The 19,703-nt window shown below is 39.1% G+C and overlaps 1 protein-coding gene across 1 annotated transcript in view; it reads left to right on the top strand.

Moving 5' to 3' along the window:
- Positions 1–19,703, top strand: part of Gogat (glutamate synthase) — a 67,502-nt gene that overhangs the window by 22,879 nt on the left and 24,920 nt on the right. The window contains 13 exon segments of the mRNA NM_001048213.1: positions 6,759–6,928; positions 7,874–7,959; positions 8,239–8,361; positions 8,432–8,541; positions 8,908–9,005; positions 9,485–9,736; positions 11,171–11,292; positions 12,263–12,385; positions 15,460–15,626; positions 17,228–17,356; positions 18,020–18,176; positions 19,017–19,194; positions 19,597–19,701. Of these exon segments, the coding sequence (NP_001041678.1) occupies positions 6,759–6,928; positions 7,874–7,959; positions 8,239–8,361; positions 8,432–8,541; positions 8,908–9,005; positions 9,485–9,736; positions 11,171–11,292; positions 12,263–12,385; positions 15,460–15,626; positions 17,228–17,356; positions 18,020–18,176; positions 19,017–19,194; positions 19,597–19,701 (1,820 nt within the window).

Genomic DNA, 19,703 nt, shown 5'->3' with positions numbered 1-19,703 from the left:
TCCTCTATCATTAAAAAGATTCAGAAACGAATTCCTTAGAATGAGACCAAAAAAAGAATGCATCACATTAAATGCCAGCAGCTTTAGTTATAAAATAAAAAAATACAGTTCAATTTTCCAAATTCAAACAACTTACTATATACGACAATTTTTAATACCTAAATTGTTTATTATACCTTAATTTGGAATGTTTGTTTCTCACATACTTATTATGTTGATGACCTATTGTTTCCATAAATCTGTATTTATTGTAAGCTGTCACGTCGTGATGTGGGTCGGTCGGCGTCCGCCGTTTGTCTGTCGACATTCACCGATAACCTGCGGTTACGATTTGTTTGCATCTGATTCTGCCCGAGGATTGATCTTGTATTACGTCATTTGTTTTTATTTTTACAACTGTTCGAGTAGGTACAGCTGTACGTACATCGTTACCATTGATAATAGATTCCGATACAAATGCTTTTGCAGTAATTATATGAAATTCGTATCCAGTGATCTTCAACACAGAAACCTGGTCTTTCTGCTATTACTGGTATCACCGGCGTACTTGGGCGAAATTGGCCCGCAACAATAAGGCAACTATTAATATTATTAATTTCTATCTAAATTAATAAATGAATATTACTCTGACATACCTACTTCAGTACTAGAATCAACAAATATAGAGATTTGGTATGGTGCTCTTAGAATTATTTTCATCCTCAGGCCTAATATCGATTTGCGAAGAATGAAGCCTTTATCGTTTTTGTTTTATCTGTTTCGACTTCTGTAATAACTGGAAATTATGAGTGTTGAAACGTGAAAGAATGAAAGAAAATAATTGGTCACCAAACTTTTCAATAGATATATCATACCCGATCCGGTGGACCGAATGGTAAACAGTCGACGTCGCCCCTAAACACGTCAGTACGGTTCCTCCCGATCCATTAACGGTACTTTTAGGTACCTCAAGCACCGGTCAACAAGTTCGACAAGTAAATTAACCCATAGACATAGCCCACTGAGTTTCTCGCCTGATCTTCTCAGTGGGTCGCGTTGCCGACACGGTAGTAGATTCTGCGAAGCACTGCTCTTGCTAGGGTTAGTGTTAGTAACGTCATCAGGTTTGAGCCCCGTGAGCTCACCTACTAGTTCGGTGAATCTGGAAGAACCCCTCGAGGTTACTAGAATAGGTAGAAAAAAAAAGTATTAGATTTTGTGAGCATAGTTAAATCGAAGCGCCTATACCGACTTAACAACTCGATAAGTTCTGTTCCTTAATGTTATTCTCAGTAAAACATGGTAATTTTATGAGAATCGGCAATCGCTGGTTTAATAACTTAACGAGTTTGGCAACGATTACCGTATTTATAATGGACTTTAGAAAATCGAGAAGTTAAGTTCACCGGCCGTACTAATTGTAAATATCCAGATTTGGCCGAGTGTCTGGCGTGGGGCCAGTTGTTGCATACCGTTTCACCGACCGTCGTCTGCCGTCATGGTATACAATACATAGATCACGCCATGTGCCCCGGCGTGTGGGTCGTATACGTGGATAATACAGAGAAAAGCGCTTTTTGAATATGGAATTTGAATTTTAAGGGTAACGTTGATATTCCTTGATTTTAGAAATTGCCATCATACATGTGCACGGCCTGATATAAATAATAGAAATACCGCAGTTTGTCATTTGACTACGGAATCTTATAAAAGTTTCATTGCGTTTTCCACCTCTTCGTGTTCCTTTTATTGGACTAGCTGAGATCCTCTCTTTTGTTAGGCAGCGAAGTCATATCCGATCCAGGCGACGGGGCAAAGTAATACCGCGGTCACCCGAAATATGTGTTGACGAATCCCCAGGATCCACTATCGGTATTTTTAAGCTCTTCAAGCACCGCGCCGGTCAACGTCCTCGTCGAACTTGTCGATTACGACGAAGAGTTCAACAAGCGAACTAACCCAGCCCACTGAGTTTCTCGCCAGATCTTCTGAGTGGGTCGCGATTGCAACCCCGTGGTAGATTCTACGAAGAACTGTTCTTGTTCGGTCTATTGTTATCACATACGTTTTTATTGTCTCATTTAAACTTGTAGCTGTGGAATCGGCAGAAAGTCGTAGAAAAATAATAATTTTAAACAGATTTAATATGATTTTTTGTCGTATACAATATTAGATTATCAATCATAGATTCGATAACGTGACCTGGAATATCTTTCTCTTAAAATTTGGCCAACGTTTAGTACGTCGGCGGGATGGACGTAATGTGCTCTCTCCGTGCCGTCTCAATAGCCCCGACTGGGCTCTGGCCTGGTCCGGGATAAGGCGCCGGCTGTGAGCGGCAGGAGTTTTCAGTGAGGTCCAACTCCCACATACCCCACCTGCCGCGCGGTTGGGGATCCGACGATTTTCTCCTGTGGAAAAAACGTTTAGTACGTAAGCGTACAGTATGTAAGCGTACGAAATCAGTTTGTTTGTATTAAGTAAACTTGTCCATAATGTTTACAAATTGAATACTCAAATCTTCCTCGTTCTATCGCTCTTTCTCTTAGTGATAAACGCATGAAAATTTGTTCCCTGGCGTAGAAAAAGAAGATAATGGTGGCAATTTTATTATATCAATACTAGATATTAACAAACCCAACAAAACGAATATACCTACGCACCCTCAGTATAATCTAACAAAATATTTTGCCGTAAATATAAACATCTTCAAAATTGAAACTTAAAAATCTTCTTGAATTAAAAGTTACACATATTACATAAACTTATCCATTCATTTAATATCCTTGAATTGAAAATATTAAATGTTATACCAAGTACATACTACAGTTCGCTGCTAGACGAATTAATGATTTTCCTGTTAAACGCTCGAAGTTTTAACACTTAAGAATAATCTTATTAAGATAATCCCTTGCTAGACAAGGGCTATCTATTAGTCATTGGTGAGCGCTTTTCCTGTAGCTATCTCAGAAGACACAGCGTCAATTCCACCCTTTGCAGACGCCGTCCCGATATTCGAAGTGAGAGAATCTAATAAGATAATCTCCGTTATTGAATTACCTAGATGGGACGCGTAGGTATGCGAATCAACTCAGTTTACCACTATTATTACTTCTCCGTTCTCCCTCGCCTTAATTTCCTATCTGTTCTTTCCCTGTATTTCATAATAATATCTTGAGAATCGGTTGCAGAACGTGTTGGTAGTAATGCCTTTTTCTGCTTATAAATACAAGAAACATCCATCTTCTTAATGAAAAGGTGACTTCAGAACAAAGCTAGCTTTAAAATCGCCAGGAGCATACATTTTTACTGGTGGTAGGACCTCCTGTGAGTCCGCGCGAGTAGGTACCACCGCCTTACCTATTTCTACCGTGAAGCAGCCGTTGTAACTATACTGAGATCTTAGAACATATATCTCAAGGTGGGTGGCGCATTTACGTTGTAGATGTCTATGGGCTTAACACCAGGTGGGCTGTGAGCTCGTCCACCCATCTAAGCAAAAAAAAACATTCCTTTTTCAAACGAGGTTTGTGGAGAGAATTAAACTGTAGGCAGTGCTTCGCTCTGCCCCTGGCATTTCTGACGTCCATAAGCGATGGTAACCACTCACCATCAGGTGGGCTATAAGCTCGTCCATACCCATATATTCCATATATTCGCCAAAATCATATCAACGGATAAATTAATGTTCAGAAGAATGATATTTTTTTCAATGAAAATGTTTTTCAAGCACTACGAATGGAAAATTTATCGACACAGTGTCTGTGTGTTTAGTTGGAAACGGTGTCGTAGGTTTTCAGACAGGGCTCATTTCGGTCAATATCTCGCGTTGGATTCGTGACGTAACAGATGCGCGCGCAGACTCCGCGTACTCGTTTGACCTTTACACATTGTAAATTTATGACACACATTCTTATTACTCTACAGTAGTTTTGATTGAAGGGAAATTTTTAGGGTGAAATCTGTAAAACATGTTTAGATTATCCCAAGTTTAAATTTCAAATGATAATGCTTACGATAATTTTTGTTAGTGATCAATCAATCGTAAGGCAAATCGCAAAAGACAAAACGTAATGTGTTTGGCCCTATATAAGTTATACTGTTTCTATTTAATAAATCAATTAGACGAATTTAGTCATATTTGGTCCAATTCGATTTACGTCTTTGTACGATTTAGGGTCTGAAATATGTCTTGAAATCTATTAATTGATTTTAATGTAGTTGAGCAGATTAGAACCCAGAAACATCGTAATAATATTTAAAATAAGTTATAAATTATTTACGTACTGTAATAGGATAACAGCCCTATAAAAAAATAAAAATGTATCCTTTGGAGGCATATGCTCTATTTACTATTTGTTAGTAACCACAAATAATCAAATAATAATATTAGTATATTTATGTAATAAATACAACTTATACACTTATAATATAAATACACTTGTACAACACAAATAATAATAGTATCTGTATATGTATTTATCTGTATAAATAACCTCTAAAAATCATTATTACAGAAATAAAATAACAAGTAAGACTTTAGATCGTTCGCTATGACGTTGACCTAGTATACATATTATAGTATATTTATCAGTATGTATCATGTTCAAACTTCGTGATAGTTACGTGCTCAGTGTATGTTTACAATAGACGACACGATAACGATGATATTGTCGTGAAAGTGACCTTTCAGAAATAACTAATTACCTTTTAAAGATTACGTAAATACGGTGCCTGCTATTACCTTCGATTGGGATAGTTGTAATTTCGGATTTTTGTGAAACTATCGCATATTGATAGCGGTTAGCGTGGTATGGACATGTGATGCGTAGAGAGAAGATGCATGTGACTAGGAGATGTATGAAAATGGTAGTGCAAGGTAGAGAGGGAAGAGGTCCACCAAAGAAGACATGGATGGAGTGTGTGAATGACGATATGAGAGAGAATCACTCCTCTCTGTGATGAAATGACGGCTGATAGAAAAGAAAGATTAGCTATGCCGACCCCACCTAGTGGAATAAGGGGGAGAAAAACAAGAAGATCGCTGATAGGATTACTATGGCGATCAACAACAGTTGATGCTCAATTTCATTAGTAGTCTAATGTGAATTTAAATATTTAGTCATAAGTAATAATGTACCGTTTTTGTTAAATGTTTATTATATGTTTTTATATTTAGTATGATCAGTCGCTTTATTTTTTATCGAAGTCAGGAGAACAGTTAAGTGACATTTTCAAAACAAAAAAAGACATTTTATGTAAATACGTATTTTATTTAAATACGGAATCCAAAAAATATTTTAAATTTAAAATAACTAAATTAAACTGTTAAATTTTTCATCCAACTGTCGTAATAAAAATGACTATAGTCAGTCATACTTGAAATTAATTTTATGTTGCAATGGCTTTTCTCTTTTGTTTTCTTTTTCCTGTTAAGATAAAAAATACAGTTCTTTGTTGATGACGCCAAAGCTCGTGAATAGCTACTAAACAGATCAAATCAAATCAAATCACTTGAGAAACAAAGGAGAAAAAAGTACTGAACTGATTATTTTTGATTTATTCTGCTAAAACATTGTAAAACATTTGGATCCGGTTCATATAGTACCTTACTACGGGAACGTAAGGCACTTCTTAGGATTATCAGAAGTTTTAACTAGACATGCTAGCTACTAGTCGTATCGGTTGATGTAAAATATCAAATATCTTAATTGTAAGTCCATAAAAGACTATTACACAACATCATGTTATAATATTCTATAAACCTGTGTCATTGTTGAAGCTAATTATTTATTTATCGGACAACAGCTACCTTATATGTGCACTAAATTATCGGTAATAACAAGTTTACAGTCCCATATAAAACGTTATTGCATTAAGTAATTTGGAAAATTGGCCTTAATTGGCATTCAATGCAGTATAATGATTAAAGATTATTTTTATGTACTGCAATAAGTTGAATGATAAATTGAATAAGAGTGGAAATTAACTAAATTAACTTAGTAACAATCTGACTTGCAGATATACACTGAAACTAAAATTTTCATCTAATTTCTCTGTTTTATTACATTAAATGGTCGAACGACTTCACGATCCAGTATTGTTTGCCCGAGCCCCTAGGACACCTTAACGTGAATTGCGCCACCTTTGACATTATGCCTTACCACCAATAAGTGCACAATGAATGACAGGTGTCATTTTATAATTATTTTTCCAAAGAAAAATTAGTGCCTGTCTGCGGAATTAGAACACTAGCAAATTATGAATATATTGTTTTATCCTTTGGACCATTTATCATTTACACAACGATCTTCGGATTGTTTCTTCTTATTTTCTGTAACACGAAAAAAACATTAGTTATCTTTTGATCCTTCAAAGAGGTTCTTCCATTAGCTGTTATTGACTCTATCGTTCTTAAATTCAGCTGTTTTAATCTATATATTAATACGTGAAGCAAAAATTTTGTACCCCTTTTTACGAAGATTGCGCGGACGGAGATGTATGAAATTTGCCACGCTTATAGAGAACATAGAGTAGGAGCGCACTGTATTTTAAAAATTTAATAATTTTTCCTATTGAGACAAATTCATAAAATTTGTTTTCATCATAATTTATTGTAGCTCGTTTATCCATCCTATCTTTAAATATTCATGGCTTTCCTCGAACTTTGTAAAAAATAAGTATTTTCCGAGAACATTAGCTTAAAAATAACGAAGTGATTGAGGATTGAGATAATAAAATAAAGTCAATTAAAATAAAAACTTCTTGTTGCTCAACAGAGACAGTCACCAGATCGATTTGCCCCCCTTCGGGCGATATGCGACTGGAATCTTCTTCCTAGACAAACTGCATCACCAGGACATAGAAGCCAAGTTTCTAGTACTAGCCGAGAGTCTTGGTCTTAAGGTGCTGTGCTGGCGTACCGTTCCTACAAAAAACAGCAGCATCGGTAAGTAAAAAGTTTCAATTTGTTAAAAAAATGTATATAAAATATTTTGACTAAATCATGATTAAGTTTTAAATCGTATATGGAATCTAGAAACGATTCATTTTGTTGTCAATTCGTTCAACATTGGTCCATAATGTTATTTTCTATAAACTCTTTGAGTTTCAATTTCAAAACGTATGAAAGTTTTTTTTTTAATTTTGTCAATAGAGTCCGTATGGTTTTTACACGTGTGTGCTATTCACAATTCGGGCAGTGTGTTGCGATATGTGTCGTTACGTTTACAGGTTGGTCACGTAGTAGAATCTGTGGGGTTATATCTCACCGATGCGAGGTCATGCCATGATTGACCATATGGTTTGTTCCATTTACCATTACCAGCCATTTTACATACATCACCCAATTTTGTTCATTTATTATTGTAATAAATAACGCTGAGCTTTACGTGTCGTATCATTTAAACAATTCAATATTTTAATGCTGATTTATAAATGTAAAAATTGGGTTGTTCTTGTAAAATACTGCTGTCTCATTTAGTTTATGTTGAAGAATATTTTAGATAGATATCTATGTGTGAGGTTTGTTTCAAAATTTAACGAATTTTTTTTGAAGATGACTTGATACGCTACAATTTTACCCACTATACAAATTAGAACAATATTTTTGAGAATATTATTACAATGGAAATGTTGTGTGTCAAGTCGAATATGTAAAATAAAATAACGAAAGATTCAGCTTTTGTTATGTTGTTCTATTGGCTAGCGATTGATGTTTAAAAGTGCATTTACGAAACTTAACGTTACTTAAACCGCTCAGCTTATATAACAACAAAAACGTACACGCGTTCTTGTAAATAAGTACTTTGAAACTCATGACTAGTCTTTTGCGCCCATAATGTTTCCGTTGCCCCTGTGAAGTTAGTAATAGCCTGTTTTGGCTGGCTTTCAGGTCAGGTGGCTCGTAACTCGGAGCCGTATATGCGTCAAGTGTTTGTTACCGGCGATATCGAGGACGAGACCCAGCTGTCGCGGCAGGTGAGATCACGGCGAGCGACCAACCGCACATTGGGCTCAATACGGGTATGAACCCGCAATCGAACGCGTCCATTGCGGATTCAAACTCGTCGCTTCGTTAGGGGGGCAGAGAACTCTTGTAGGTGTTTTTCGCGCGTCGAGCGACGGCCGGCCGGACCTTGGGCCCGCATCTTCGTGAACGTAAATTAAACAGTCCATATTATATAATAATAAAACGATCCCTTAGATATTGGTGTTTGTACGCGTCGGCACGTTGTGGAGGTGTAAATGTGTTTTCAGATATTCGTGCTCCGTAAACGCGCAAGCCACGAGCTGGTGGTGCCGGGCGCCAGGTTCTATATATGCAGCCTGTCGCTCAGGACTATCGTGTACAAAGGACTTCTCACTTCTAATCAGCTATGGGTAAGAAATAACAACAGAGATTAGTGTTCATTAAAATGAATGTTGTTCTAATTAATGGGGTTATCTTTAGGAGTACTTCAAGGATCTGAGCAATCCAGCGTTCACAACGTATTTGGCGCTTGTCCACACAAGATTCTCAACGAATACGTTTCCGAGCTGGGAAAGAGCACACCCTTTGAGGTACGTCAGTGTATATAGTCGTATGTATTCAATTTTTTTTTTATTGCTTAGATGGGTGGACGAGCTCACAGCCCACCTGGTGTTAAGTGGTTACTGGAGCCCATAGACATCTACGACGTAAATGCGCCACCCACCTTGAGATATAAGTTCTAAGATCTCAAGTATAGTAACAACGGCTGCCCCATCCTTCAAACCGAAATGCATTAATGCTTCACGGCGGTAAATAGGCAGGGTGGTGGTACCTACCCGCGCGGACTCACAAGAGGTCCTACCACCAGTAAAAGTTTATTTACCACCAGTTTATTTAAAAAATGTGATAATAATAAATGTTAATTGAATTAGTTATAATGTTTAATAAAATTTCAGAGTTCTCGCCCACAATGGAGAAATAAATACGTTACGAGGTAACGTCAATCTGATGAAAGCTCGCGAGGGTGTGATGAAGAGCGACATATTTGGAGACGGTAAATATACTTTTACGTTTAGCAACGAAGCGCTTTAGTTCACGTGTACTAACTATTAAGCTTATTTAGAAACGACAACCTCGAATAAATATTATTTCAATTAGAGATGAAACGGATATCCGGTAACTATCCGGCCGGATTTCGGATAGTACAATTTAAGAAAATCTCATAGTGATACAAAAGACAAATAATACCACAATAGGTTATGGACAACTTTTATTTGTATAATCGCACGACAAAAGTGGTTGTTTTATTAATTAACCAGTGGCAAATTGTAGTGAATGAATACCAAATCGACTACAACACCCGAACGCGCACGAATATTTCCGAACGGGCCGAATATTCGGTAGCCGAATATCCGGCGCTCCGGCCTCGCAACTTGCCGAATATTCGGTATCCGGTATTCGGCCAAACCACTATCTGTTTCATCTCTAATTTCAATTGTAATTTGTTGAGAAAATGAAACAACTGGCCCGCAGACTTGAAGAAGCTATATCCAGTGGTGGAGCCCAACCTGTCGGACTCTGGGTCGGCGGACTGCGTGCTGGAGTTCCTGGCGCAGGCGGGCGGCAGGTCGCTGCCCGAGGCCGTGATGACCATGGTGCCCGAGGCGTGGCAGAACGACCACACCATGCACCCCGACAAGCGCGACTACTACCAGTGGGCCTCCTCCGCCATGGAGCCGTGGGACGGACCCGCCCTGGTCTCCTTCACGGACGGCCGGTACATCGGTACGTGTCCACGACCCCTACCATATGGACTTTTTAGATATTAAGTTTACAGTCTATTTTTGTGTTTCGGCTTGAGAGGTGTGGCCTCTCTTAAACTTGGCGAGCCACAGTAGTCGAAATTCGTTGCCGCCGCTGACTACACCCCGAATCCTGCTCACGCAGGAGCCAGTCACCGTCGATGCCCTAGACACGTCCTTACGGATCCATCAGATCCAATAACCCTAGGAGTAAGGACCCCGGTAACCGTACTCGTCAAACTAGGCAAAAAGTGCGACGTGCAACCTAACCTAAGCACTAGCTCGCTAAATTTCTCGCCGGATCTTAAAAGCGGGTCGCGATTCCGATCCGGTAGTAGATTCATAAGGTCTCCTTACCGTAAGGTCTCCTTTGGAGGCGCTCGAGTAGTTGTTAGAAAGTTCCACTCCTCCTGAGCTGAACTGGCTCGACCTGGCCCTGATAAAACTGGAAAAGCCTCCAGGCCTCCAGGCAACCAATAATCTCTCAATCATTAAAAAAATATATTTAAAAAGTCGAAATTCGTCTATAATGAATTGTAATCATAAGTTTAAACATTATTATGGTTCTATTGTCAACTACTATACTTCTATAATCACAGATTTCGCCAAGGCTACACTGTTAACAAATAACATAAAAGTTTTTGCTTCACGTATTAATATGTAGATAATTGAGACTCAGAACCTCTTATCTACTCGGTACTATAGAGGCCTGTGAGTCTTACTGCTCGTACCGAGCCTAATTGTCGTCTTGTTGTACATTGAACATTCCCCGATCGAATTGCAAATACATATAATACGAACAACCAAACGAAGCCACATATATGTTTTTTTAAGGGATTTAATGACCCGGTAACTAAGACCTTTAAGCCATGTCTTATTTAATTTATATTCTTATTTTTATGAAAAATGAATATAATGGAGTGAAATAAAATGAAATGAGATGAGATGATATGGGATGAAATATAATCTTAGTAAAATGGTGATCATTTACTGAGATTTTTTCAGTGCACTTTTTGGAGATTCCCGAGAAGTTGCGTCCAGCGGCTTTGTTTCATTTTCCCACATTTGTGCACTTTCACAGATATTAAACAGTTTATAAACCACCGTTATTACACATTTAAACCTGAAGAAACACCAAATAGACAAAATAAAATAAATCACACAACTTCACTCCTCGTGTTCTCGCCAGAAAGTCCCACAGATATGTAGTCGTCGTGGTCTAAATGATAAGACTTTAGGTAAATTCGTATCGAGCGATGTGTATGCGCCGGTGTTCGAATCCCGCAGGCTGGTACCAATTTTTCTAATAAGATACATATTATGTCTTTGATAAATGTTCACGAATAAAGAATTGGGCCGGGGGCAATAAGCAATAAAATAAGAAAAGTGTTATTAAAGATGATATTTCCGTATCCAGGTGCCATACTGGACAGGAACGGTCTGCGGCCGTCTCGTTTCTACGTGACCAGCGAGAACATACTGGTCATGGCCTCCGAAGTCGGAGTGTACGACGTCGAGCCTGAGAAGGTCGTACTCAAGGTAATGAATCATTACAAATTATACGCCATTTTGTTATTTTTTCCACGTCCAATGTATCTTGGGGTTTTTTATACAAATGTAGTGGCAGTTACTTTATTACCTTTGTAGGAAAATTATTATACGGTCCACTCGATGGCGAGTGGTCACTGTCGCCCATGGTCATCAACAATGCCAGGGGCGCAGCCAAATCTTAAGCTAGTTGTTCGATTATGATCTTTCTCGTTCTATGACTTACGATACGACTAGGAATACGTTTTACGCGAAGTCGCTTAAGACGTGACATTTATCTTTGTAATTAAAGGTGCGTTTTATTTGGTATTAGCATCAACAATTTTAAATTGAATATCAATTAAGTTTACTCCATTCAAATAGCTAAAGAATTCTTTGTGTTAAGTATGATATTTTTCTAAATTTTAAACATAAAATGGCTCTCCTGTAATGGTTACAAAAATTTCGCTTAAACCAAATAGCCGTTCACATCTTGAATTGTGTTTTTGCTGACAACACTTCTGTAGTACAATTATGATACACAATAGGTACTTACCCGATTCTGTAGACCGAATGGTAAACAGTCGACGTAGCCCAAAGCACGTCATTACGGATCCTCCCGATCCACTAACGGTGCTTTTAGGTACTTCAAGCGCCGGTCACCGTTCTCGTCGAACCCGTCGCTTGCGACGAAGGGCTCGACGAGTAAATTAACCCTCAGACACAGCCCACTGAGTTTCTCGCCGGATCTTCTCAGTGGGTCGCGTTTCCGATCCGGTGGTAGATTCTGCAAAGCACTGCTCTTGCTAGGGTCAGTGTTAACAACACTCTGGTTTGGGCCCCGTGAGCTCACCTACACACGTTAGGGTGAAACTGAAATAGCCTCTCAAGGCTATCAGCATAGGTAGGAAAACAAAAATAGGTACTTGAAGTTTTTGAGTCGGTTCTGTAATGATAAAATAATGATTTGTGTGATCCTCAGAGTCGTCTGAAGCCGGGACGGATGCTGCTCGTGGACACAGTTCAGAAAAGAATGATTCAAGATGTCGAGTTGAAGATGGAAATAGCGAGGAGCCGACCGCACTCTGAGTGGCTGAGAGATAAGGTGATTCATTTTATACGGTCATTTAGTAGGTAGATTCAGCGAAGCACTGCTCTTGCTAGGGCTAGTGTTAGCAACGTCGTCAGGCTAGACCCCGTAAGCTCACGTATTCGCTCGGATAATTTAGCCATGACCATTTGAGGTCACTAGATTAGGTAGGGAAAAAAAAGGGTGCATTGTAGTAAGTGTAGTATGTACATATATATAGTAGTAATCAAGACAATATTGACTTTCCCCCCTCGTTATGTATAATTAAATGCAATTACTAATTTTTCGTGTCAATGTCAATACAATGAATTAATAAATGCATTTTTTTTACCTTAGTACGTTTAATTTAGAGATTTCAGATTAAGCCCGAATTGTGTGTTTATTCTATATCTATATGTTTACTGTCTGTCTGTCTGTATATGTCATTGTGATTAGTGGATTTCACTATAACTATTGTCCTTTTTTTATACTAAACTATGTGTATTTTGTATTTCATTTCGCATATTGCATCCGGTGTTGGGAATAAAAATATAAAATCAGATGGTGAGTTTAGTTGTACGAAGTGGCAAGTTTTAATCGCTTTAAAACACCCAAGCTGACACGTCCCGGCTTCGCTCTAGTAGATAGACTATTTTTATTTGTGTTTGTAGAATTCGTAGATCATTCCAATTGTATATATTGGAACGAAGTTCCTTATCGCGCGTTGTGAAAGGGGGCTAGACGGAAAAAATTCTTACGAAAAGTTGTCACGACACTTTTTAGATCCGTCATTCTGACCAATCAACGTGTAGGCGCTTATCGCGTGACATTGCTCGTATCCGATTGGTCCGCGTAATGAGTACAGTTTCTCGAGATAGCCTTTCAACAATAGTAATTTAGTTCATAGTATTGTTTTTTTTCTTCTTCATAATGCCGTAATTTATTATTATAACTTAAAAAAAATTATTACAATTCCTTCACTAATTAATCGAAAGGAACTTCGTTCCATCCGGGTGTCCCTTGACACCTCTGAAGTTTTTATTATACTCTGAAACAAAACTGTTCCTATATTTCCTACATGCTGCTTCGAATTATTTCGTTTGCCGAAATTATGAAAGTTATACCGACACAGAACCATTCTGTTTTGTGATAATAAAGACGAACAGAAAACTTATATTCATTTAAATCTTAAATCACAATATTTGTTTAAATCTTGTATCGATATTCATTTAAAACTTGTATTGATGTTCACATAAGTAAGTACTATTAGTAATTATTCACAAGCCATTTTAGCCTTGTTTTCTCGCAGAAGTATGGTGGTACGCATGCATATATTATTTACAAAAATCTTGATGTGTTTTTTAAATGCGTTTATTAATGATCTGCAAAACATTATTTTTATATTTAGTCTGTTTGTTTGTGATGCAATCTTTCCTGTTTCAAAAACTTGTGAATAGAATTGATAACTCACTAAATTTTGTCTCACAAAGCTAACCAAGACGATATGAAATATCATAATGCACGTTGATTGTTAATTCATTAGTAATGCAAGTACGAAGTGCCTAAACTCCCTCCCTAAACATACCACGTGTTTTGTAACAATTTCTGGTGTACGATGTTGTATTTAAAGTTGAAAATTGAATGTGGTTACAAATCAGGTTACAGTTCGGTCGGCATTTGAGCCACAAAACTTAGTAATCGTCGCCCATAACATTGATTGTGACCAGTCTCTGTTTAGGGAGCATACGTACAGCTAAAATTCTCCTAGCATGAAGATTCGAGGCTTATATGTATATCATACATAATGAATTTGTTTTGTAAATGTGCGTAGTTTTTCGTAAGTTTTAGTGTGTGACCTTGATTCAGAAGAATTGGAATGAAAACGACCTTTTTGTTGAGTATTGTAGCTGGAATGCTTAGCTTTTATATCGTGCAGTTTTTTAAGTTAGTTCCGTGGTCTGAACGGGCGTAGTATGGGCACGCTCGATAGCCGATCCGAGCTTAAATTAGGTGATCGAGCTTACAGCCCATTTATTCTATCAGCCCACAGACGTCCACTGCTGGACTGCATAGACTTCCCCCAAGCCTCGCCACAAAGATCGCTACCGATCGGATCCCCGCGAACCTTAAAGCTGTTTTCAGACTACGCTATAATATAGAACCATATAGTATAGCAGCGTATACTTATCCAATAATATATAGTACAGTAGAGTGTGAACGTGTCCATAACAATTTATGGCGCGCGATATTTTTGTGCTATGAGCTATATACTATATGTTATTATATTATAACGTAGTCTGAAAGCAGCTTAATAGGTCGTCGGTTCATCTTGTAATAGGCCTACCCACGCTTACGTCTTCCGGTACACGGTCGCCACTGAAGAACTTTTCGGGGCCCATCTAGTCCTAAGTAATTACCGGAGTCCAGAGACATGACAAAGTTTGGTATAACATCTCTCCTGCTCTTCGGACGCAAGACTGTTTCGTGGTAAAAACGGGCAGCATATTTGTAACTACCCGTGCGGGCTTATAATACACGCTACCACCATTATCACGCAAATTTCTATTACACTATGTTATTCCTTCATCAAGGTAGCAAGGAAGCGGAGGAAGAGGTTGACCGAAGAAGACATGGTTGGAGTGTATGAATGACGGTATGAAAGAGAGAGAGGAGTGAGTGTTGAGATGAAGGCTGATATTATTTTTTTATGGCTTAGATGTGTGGACGAGCTCATAGCCCACCTGGTGTTAAGTGGTAACTGGAGCCCATAGACATCTACAACGTAAATGCCGCCATTCACCTTGAGATATAAGTTCTAAGGTCTCAGTATAGTTACAACGGCTGCCCCACACTTCAAACCGAAACGCATTACTGCTTCACGGCAGAAATAGGCGAGAAGAGAGTGGAAGATAAAAATTAGCTGTGCCGACCTCACCTAGTCTGATAAGGTAGAGAAAAAGAACATTTCCTAAGTACTTCATTCGTTAAATAAAATACTAGATACCAGAGATCTGAACACCGGCACAGTCGCATCGCGCGAGTGCACAGATCATTTTGTCCTTTAGGCCACTTCCTCTTAACGTCAAACAATGAAATAATCTTCTTTGCAGATCACAATGGAGGACATATACAAATCATTGAGTCCAGCCGAGAACGGTTCTACGGTTTCCAACGGCGAATCTCGACCCATTTCGGGCCTTTCTGACAAAAGACTCGGCCTCTTCGGTTACACCATCGAGTCAATCCACATGCTGCTGCTTCCAATGATACAGAACAAGTTAGTAGACGAGAGTTGTGTTCTAAAGTATTGTACTTTAGACCTTATGTCGTGGCTATCGAGAGTTACTTTTATGTGAAATCGAGTTTCCTTGATAAGTTTTAAGATTTTATTGAATTTAAATAAAACGAGGGAAAAAAACAGTCATTTCAGTAATAATATATAATTTATTCTGAATTCTAAGTTTTTCATCTATTCTATTTAATATTATTCGTTTGGCTGGGTTCTAGCGATTACACAACCATTACTAAGTTTTTACGATATTGAATTAATTATCGTATACATACATATAGACCGCGCGCAAGCTACAGGAATGTTAAGGAATGTTGATGTAATGAGCTAGTGTTGTAATTAGTCGATATTGCGCTATCGATACTAACACATCTGAAGTCTCCGTGCGAGTGTAAATTATAAAGTAGTTCTGTGAGGGTAGTATGTACTTCAAATAAAAAAAAAACAATTGATCACGTATGAATTTAATTTAATGAACTGATACTTATTGCACAAAATAAACGTAAAATCTTATTAATTATTGTAGCAATCAGATTAATCAGTATTTGAAGAGTTTGATGTACTATTGTCACTCTCCTCACGTACTTCAATAATAAATGATTCGACAACATCCTCTATTAAGCCATCCTTTTGCCAGTAAGACATGTTTATTACGCTAGTGCTCGCCGTTCCTTTTTCATCAAATTAAATAGCTATTCGTGCAAACAAAAAGACTTATAAGTGTAAGTACGTCTGAAGTCGTCGTGGCCTAACGGATAAGACGTTCGGTGCATTCGTGCTGAGCGATGCACCGGTGTTCGAATCTCAGGCGGCTACCAATTTTTCTAATGAAATACGTACTCAACAAATGTTCACGATTGACTTCCACGGTGAAGGAATAACATCGTGTAATAAAAATGAAACCCGCAAATTTATAATTTCCGTAATTACTGGTGGTAGGACCTCTTGTGAGTCCGCGCAGGTGGGTACCACCACCCTGCCTATTTCTGCCGTGAAGCAGTTATACGTTTCGGTTTGAAGGATGGGGCAGCCGTTGTAACTATACCTGAGACCTTAGAACTTATATCTCCAGGCGGGTGGCGCATTTACGTTGTGGATGTCTATGAGCTCCAGTAACCACTAAAAACACCAGGTGAGCTGTGAGCTCGTCCACCCATCTAAGCAATAAAAAAATAAAAAAAGTACTATTTATAGTAGTAAACACACGTAAATAACACTGCTTATGGCAAAATTAAAAACGAGTCGGTAAGCGCACTCTCACGTTAAGGTCGACACTAGTACTGGGAGAGCACGGTGCACGCCCGATCGCTTCCTCGGAACTGGCGCGCGGACTGTACATCGTATGTGTTAGAGTATCATTCGAAAATGTCTCGACCGATTGTGATAATTGTTTTCCGTACGTTAAAAATTGTCATTCATCTACGATGTGAAAATAACTCGGAACCAACAATTTAATAATTTACAAAGATCAGCTATTATATTGAACAATGAGACAGACCTCATGTCTCAAGGCGTCTGGCGACACACAGCACGACCGCCCGTCGATGCAATAAAGACAAACTACTAAATAATAACGGTGATGTCGGCAGGAAGGAAGCCCTCGGAAGCATGGGCAACGACGCTCCGCTGGCGTGCCTGTCCCGCTTCCAGCCGCTGCCCTACGAGTACTTCAAGCAGCTGTTCGCGCAGGTCACGAACCCGCCCATCGATCCGTTCAGGTAGAAGAACCCTGCAAATATAAAATAGTAGTTTCGATAGAGCCTTTAGAGAATTTTTACAGGTGGTAGGACCTCTTGAGAGTCCGCGCGGGTAGGTACCACCTCACCGCCAATTTCTGCCGAGAAGCAGTAATGCGTTTCGGTTTGAAGAGTGGGGCAGCCGTTGTAACTATACTGAGACCTTAGAACTTGTATCTCGAGGTGGGTGGCGCATTTACATCGTAGATGTCTATGGGGTCCAGTAACCACTTAACATCAAGTGGGCTGTGAGCTCGTCCACACATCAAAGTAATAAAAAAAAAGAAGCCAAGATTGATTGCACGGTCTGCCCTAAACACGTCATTTCGGATCCTCTTGATGCATTAACGGTGCTTTTAGGTACCTCAAGCACCGGTCACCGTCCTCGTCGAACCCGTCGCTTGTGACGAAGGGCTCGGCGAGTAAATTAACCCATAGACACAGCCCACTGAATTTCTCGTCAGATCTTCTCAGTGAGTTGTTTCCGATCGGGTGGTAGATTCTGCGAAGCACTGCTCTTGCTAGGACCAATGTTAGCAACACTCTTTGTTTGAGAGCTCACTTACACGTCAAGGAGAAGGTGAAATATAGCCCCTCAAGGCTATCAGTATAGGTAGGAAAATAATTGCACGGTACCTGTCGCAGGGAGAAGATAGTGATGTCCCTGCTGTGTCCGATCGGACCGGCGCCGAACATCCTGCAGCCCGGCGCGGAGTTCGTGCACCGGCTGTTCCTGCCGCAGCCCGTGCTGTCCCTGCCGGACCTCGACGCGCTCAAGCGGACTAGCTACCGGGGCTGGAAGGTACGCAGACTCCTCTAACTTACTGTCCAAGTAATAAGACTTGTTAAATACCGCATTAACGATTATTCCTAAGTGGCCAAGCTAGGCTCCGTCGAATAAACTTATTTATAGTATTTTGTTTTGCTTTGCTGCGTGTGGTAAATCCAATAGTAAATTAAAATTAATGTAACGCTAAATCATTGTGAGTTCATACAAACAGATAAAGCACCAAATAGTGAAAATAAAGATTCAGATTGAATTTCGCGGTTGCCAAGTTTTTCTCTTACACAAACGAATCATCGACAGACTACAAAATAAATAATTGCATAGTCCGATTATATACATACATACATACCTAGAAATAGTTTTAGTTTAATTTTCCAACATTAAGACACCTAATGTCCCTGCCATTGTTGACGTCCATGAGCAACCATGACCATTCACCATTAGCTGGGTCGTATGCTCTTATGTCTTCACAGGCAATAAAATATTTATGCTTTTGAAGATTAGAAGAATGAAATCCATGTTTAAATTTTTATAATAATCTTGGTATTTATTTTGTTATCTTCTTGAGTTGTATCTAATTAATTTGATATTTAATTATATATATTATGTATTTTAATTATTAAGTTAAAATTGAACTACCTCATGTGGCGGTCGCTGCTTGACGCCCTCTTAAAAATGAAGATGTCTAAAATTCGGCCATCATATATTTCTATAAAGATTTAGTGTATTCATCTAACTCAAAATTGTTCGCCGATCAGTTTTAGTACGACGGTCAAGTTCTTGTATTTTATAGTTCTTAACACTGAGATAAGCAGTTAAGAAGAGCAAAGAAGAATATTGTATTGTGTTCCTCAGACGCAAGTATTGGACTGCACGTACGAAGCGTCGTCGGGCGCGAGCGGGCTGGTGGCGGCCCTGAACGCCGTGTGCGCCGCCGCAGAGAGCGCCGCCCGCGCGCGCTGCCAGCTGCTCGTGCTCTCCGACCGCGCCGCCGGACCCACGCGCGTGCCCGTCAGCTCGCTGCTCGCGCTGGGTAACGCACACTCCCCCTCTCTCTCTCACTCAGTCACTCTCTCTTTCTAACTCTCTCTCTCTCTCACTTATGTGTACTATAGCTGATGTTTCCACATCCATAAAATATAATTGATTTTGCAGACTTTTTTTATTGCTTAGATGGGTGGACGAGCTCACAGCCCACCTGGTGTTATGTGGTTACTGGAGCCCATAGACATCTACGTAAACGCCCCACCCACCTTGAGATATAAGTTCTAAGGTCTCAGTATAGTTACAACAGCTGCCCCGCCCTTTAAACCAAAACGCATTACTGCTTCACGGCAGAAATAGGCCATTGTAGAAATTTGTACTATAATGTCAATTAGTTAAAAAGGACACATGAATATATAAACGAATTCTTAAACAATATTATTTGTAACAGGAGCTGTACATCATCATTTAATTGAAACCCGTCAGCGAATGAAAGTTGGACTCATTGTCGAGACGGCCGAAGCGAGAGAGGTTCATCACATGTGCGTTCTGTTAGGT

This window comes from Bombyx mori, chromosome 22, assembly GCF_030269925.1.
Source record: "Bombyx mori chromosome 22, ASM3026992v2".
NCBI lineage: Eukaryota > Metazoa > Arthropoda > Insecta > Lepidoptera > Bombycidae > Bombyx > Bombyx mori.
The sequence above is the reverse complement of the archived record's forward strand: the minus strand, read 5'-3'. Positions and strand labels throughout refer to the sequence as shown.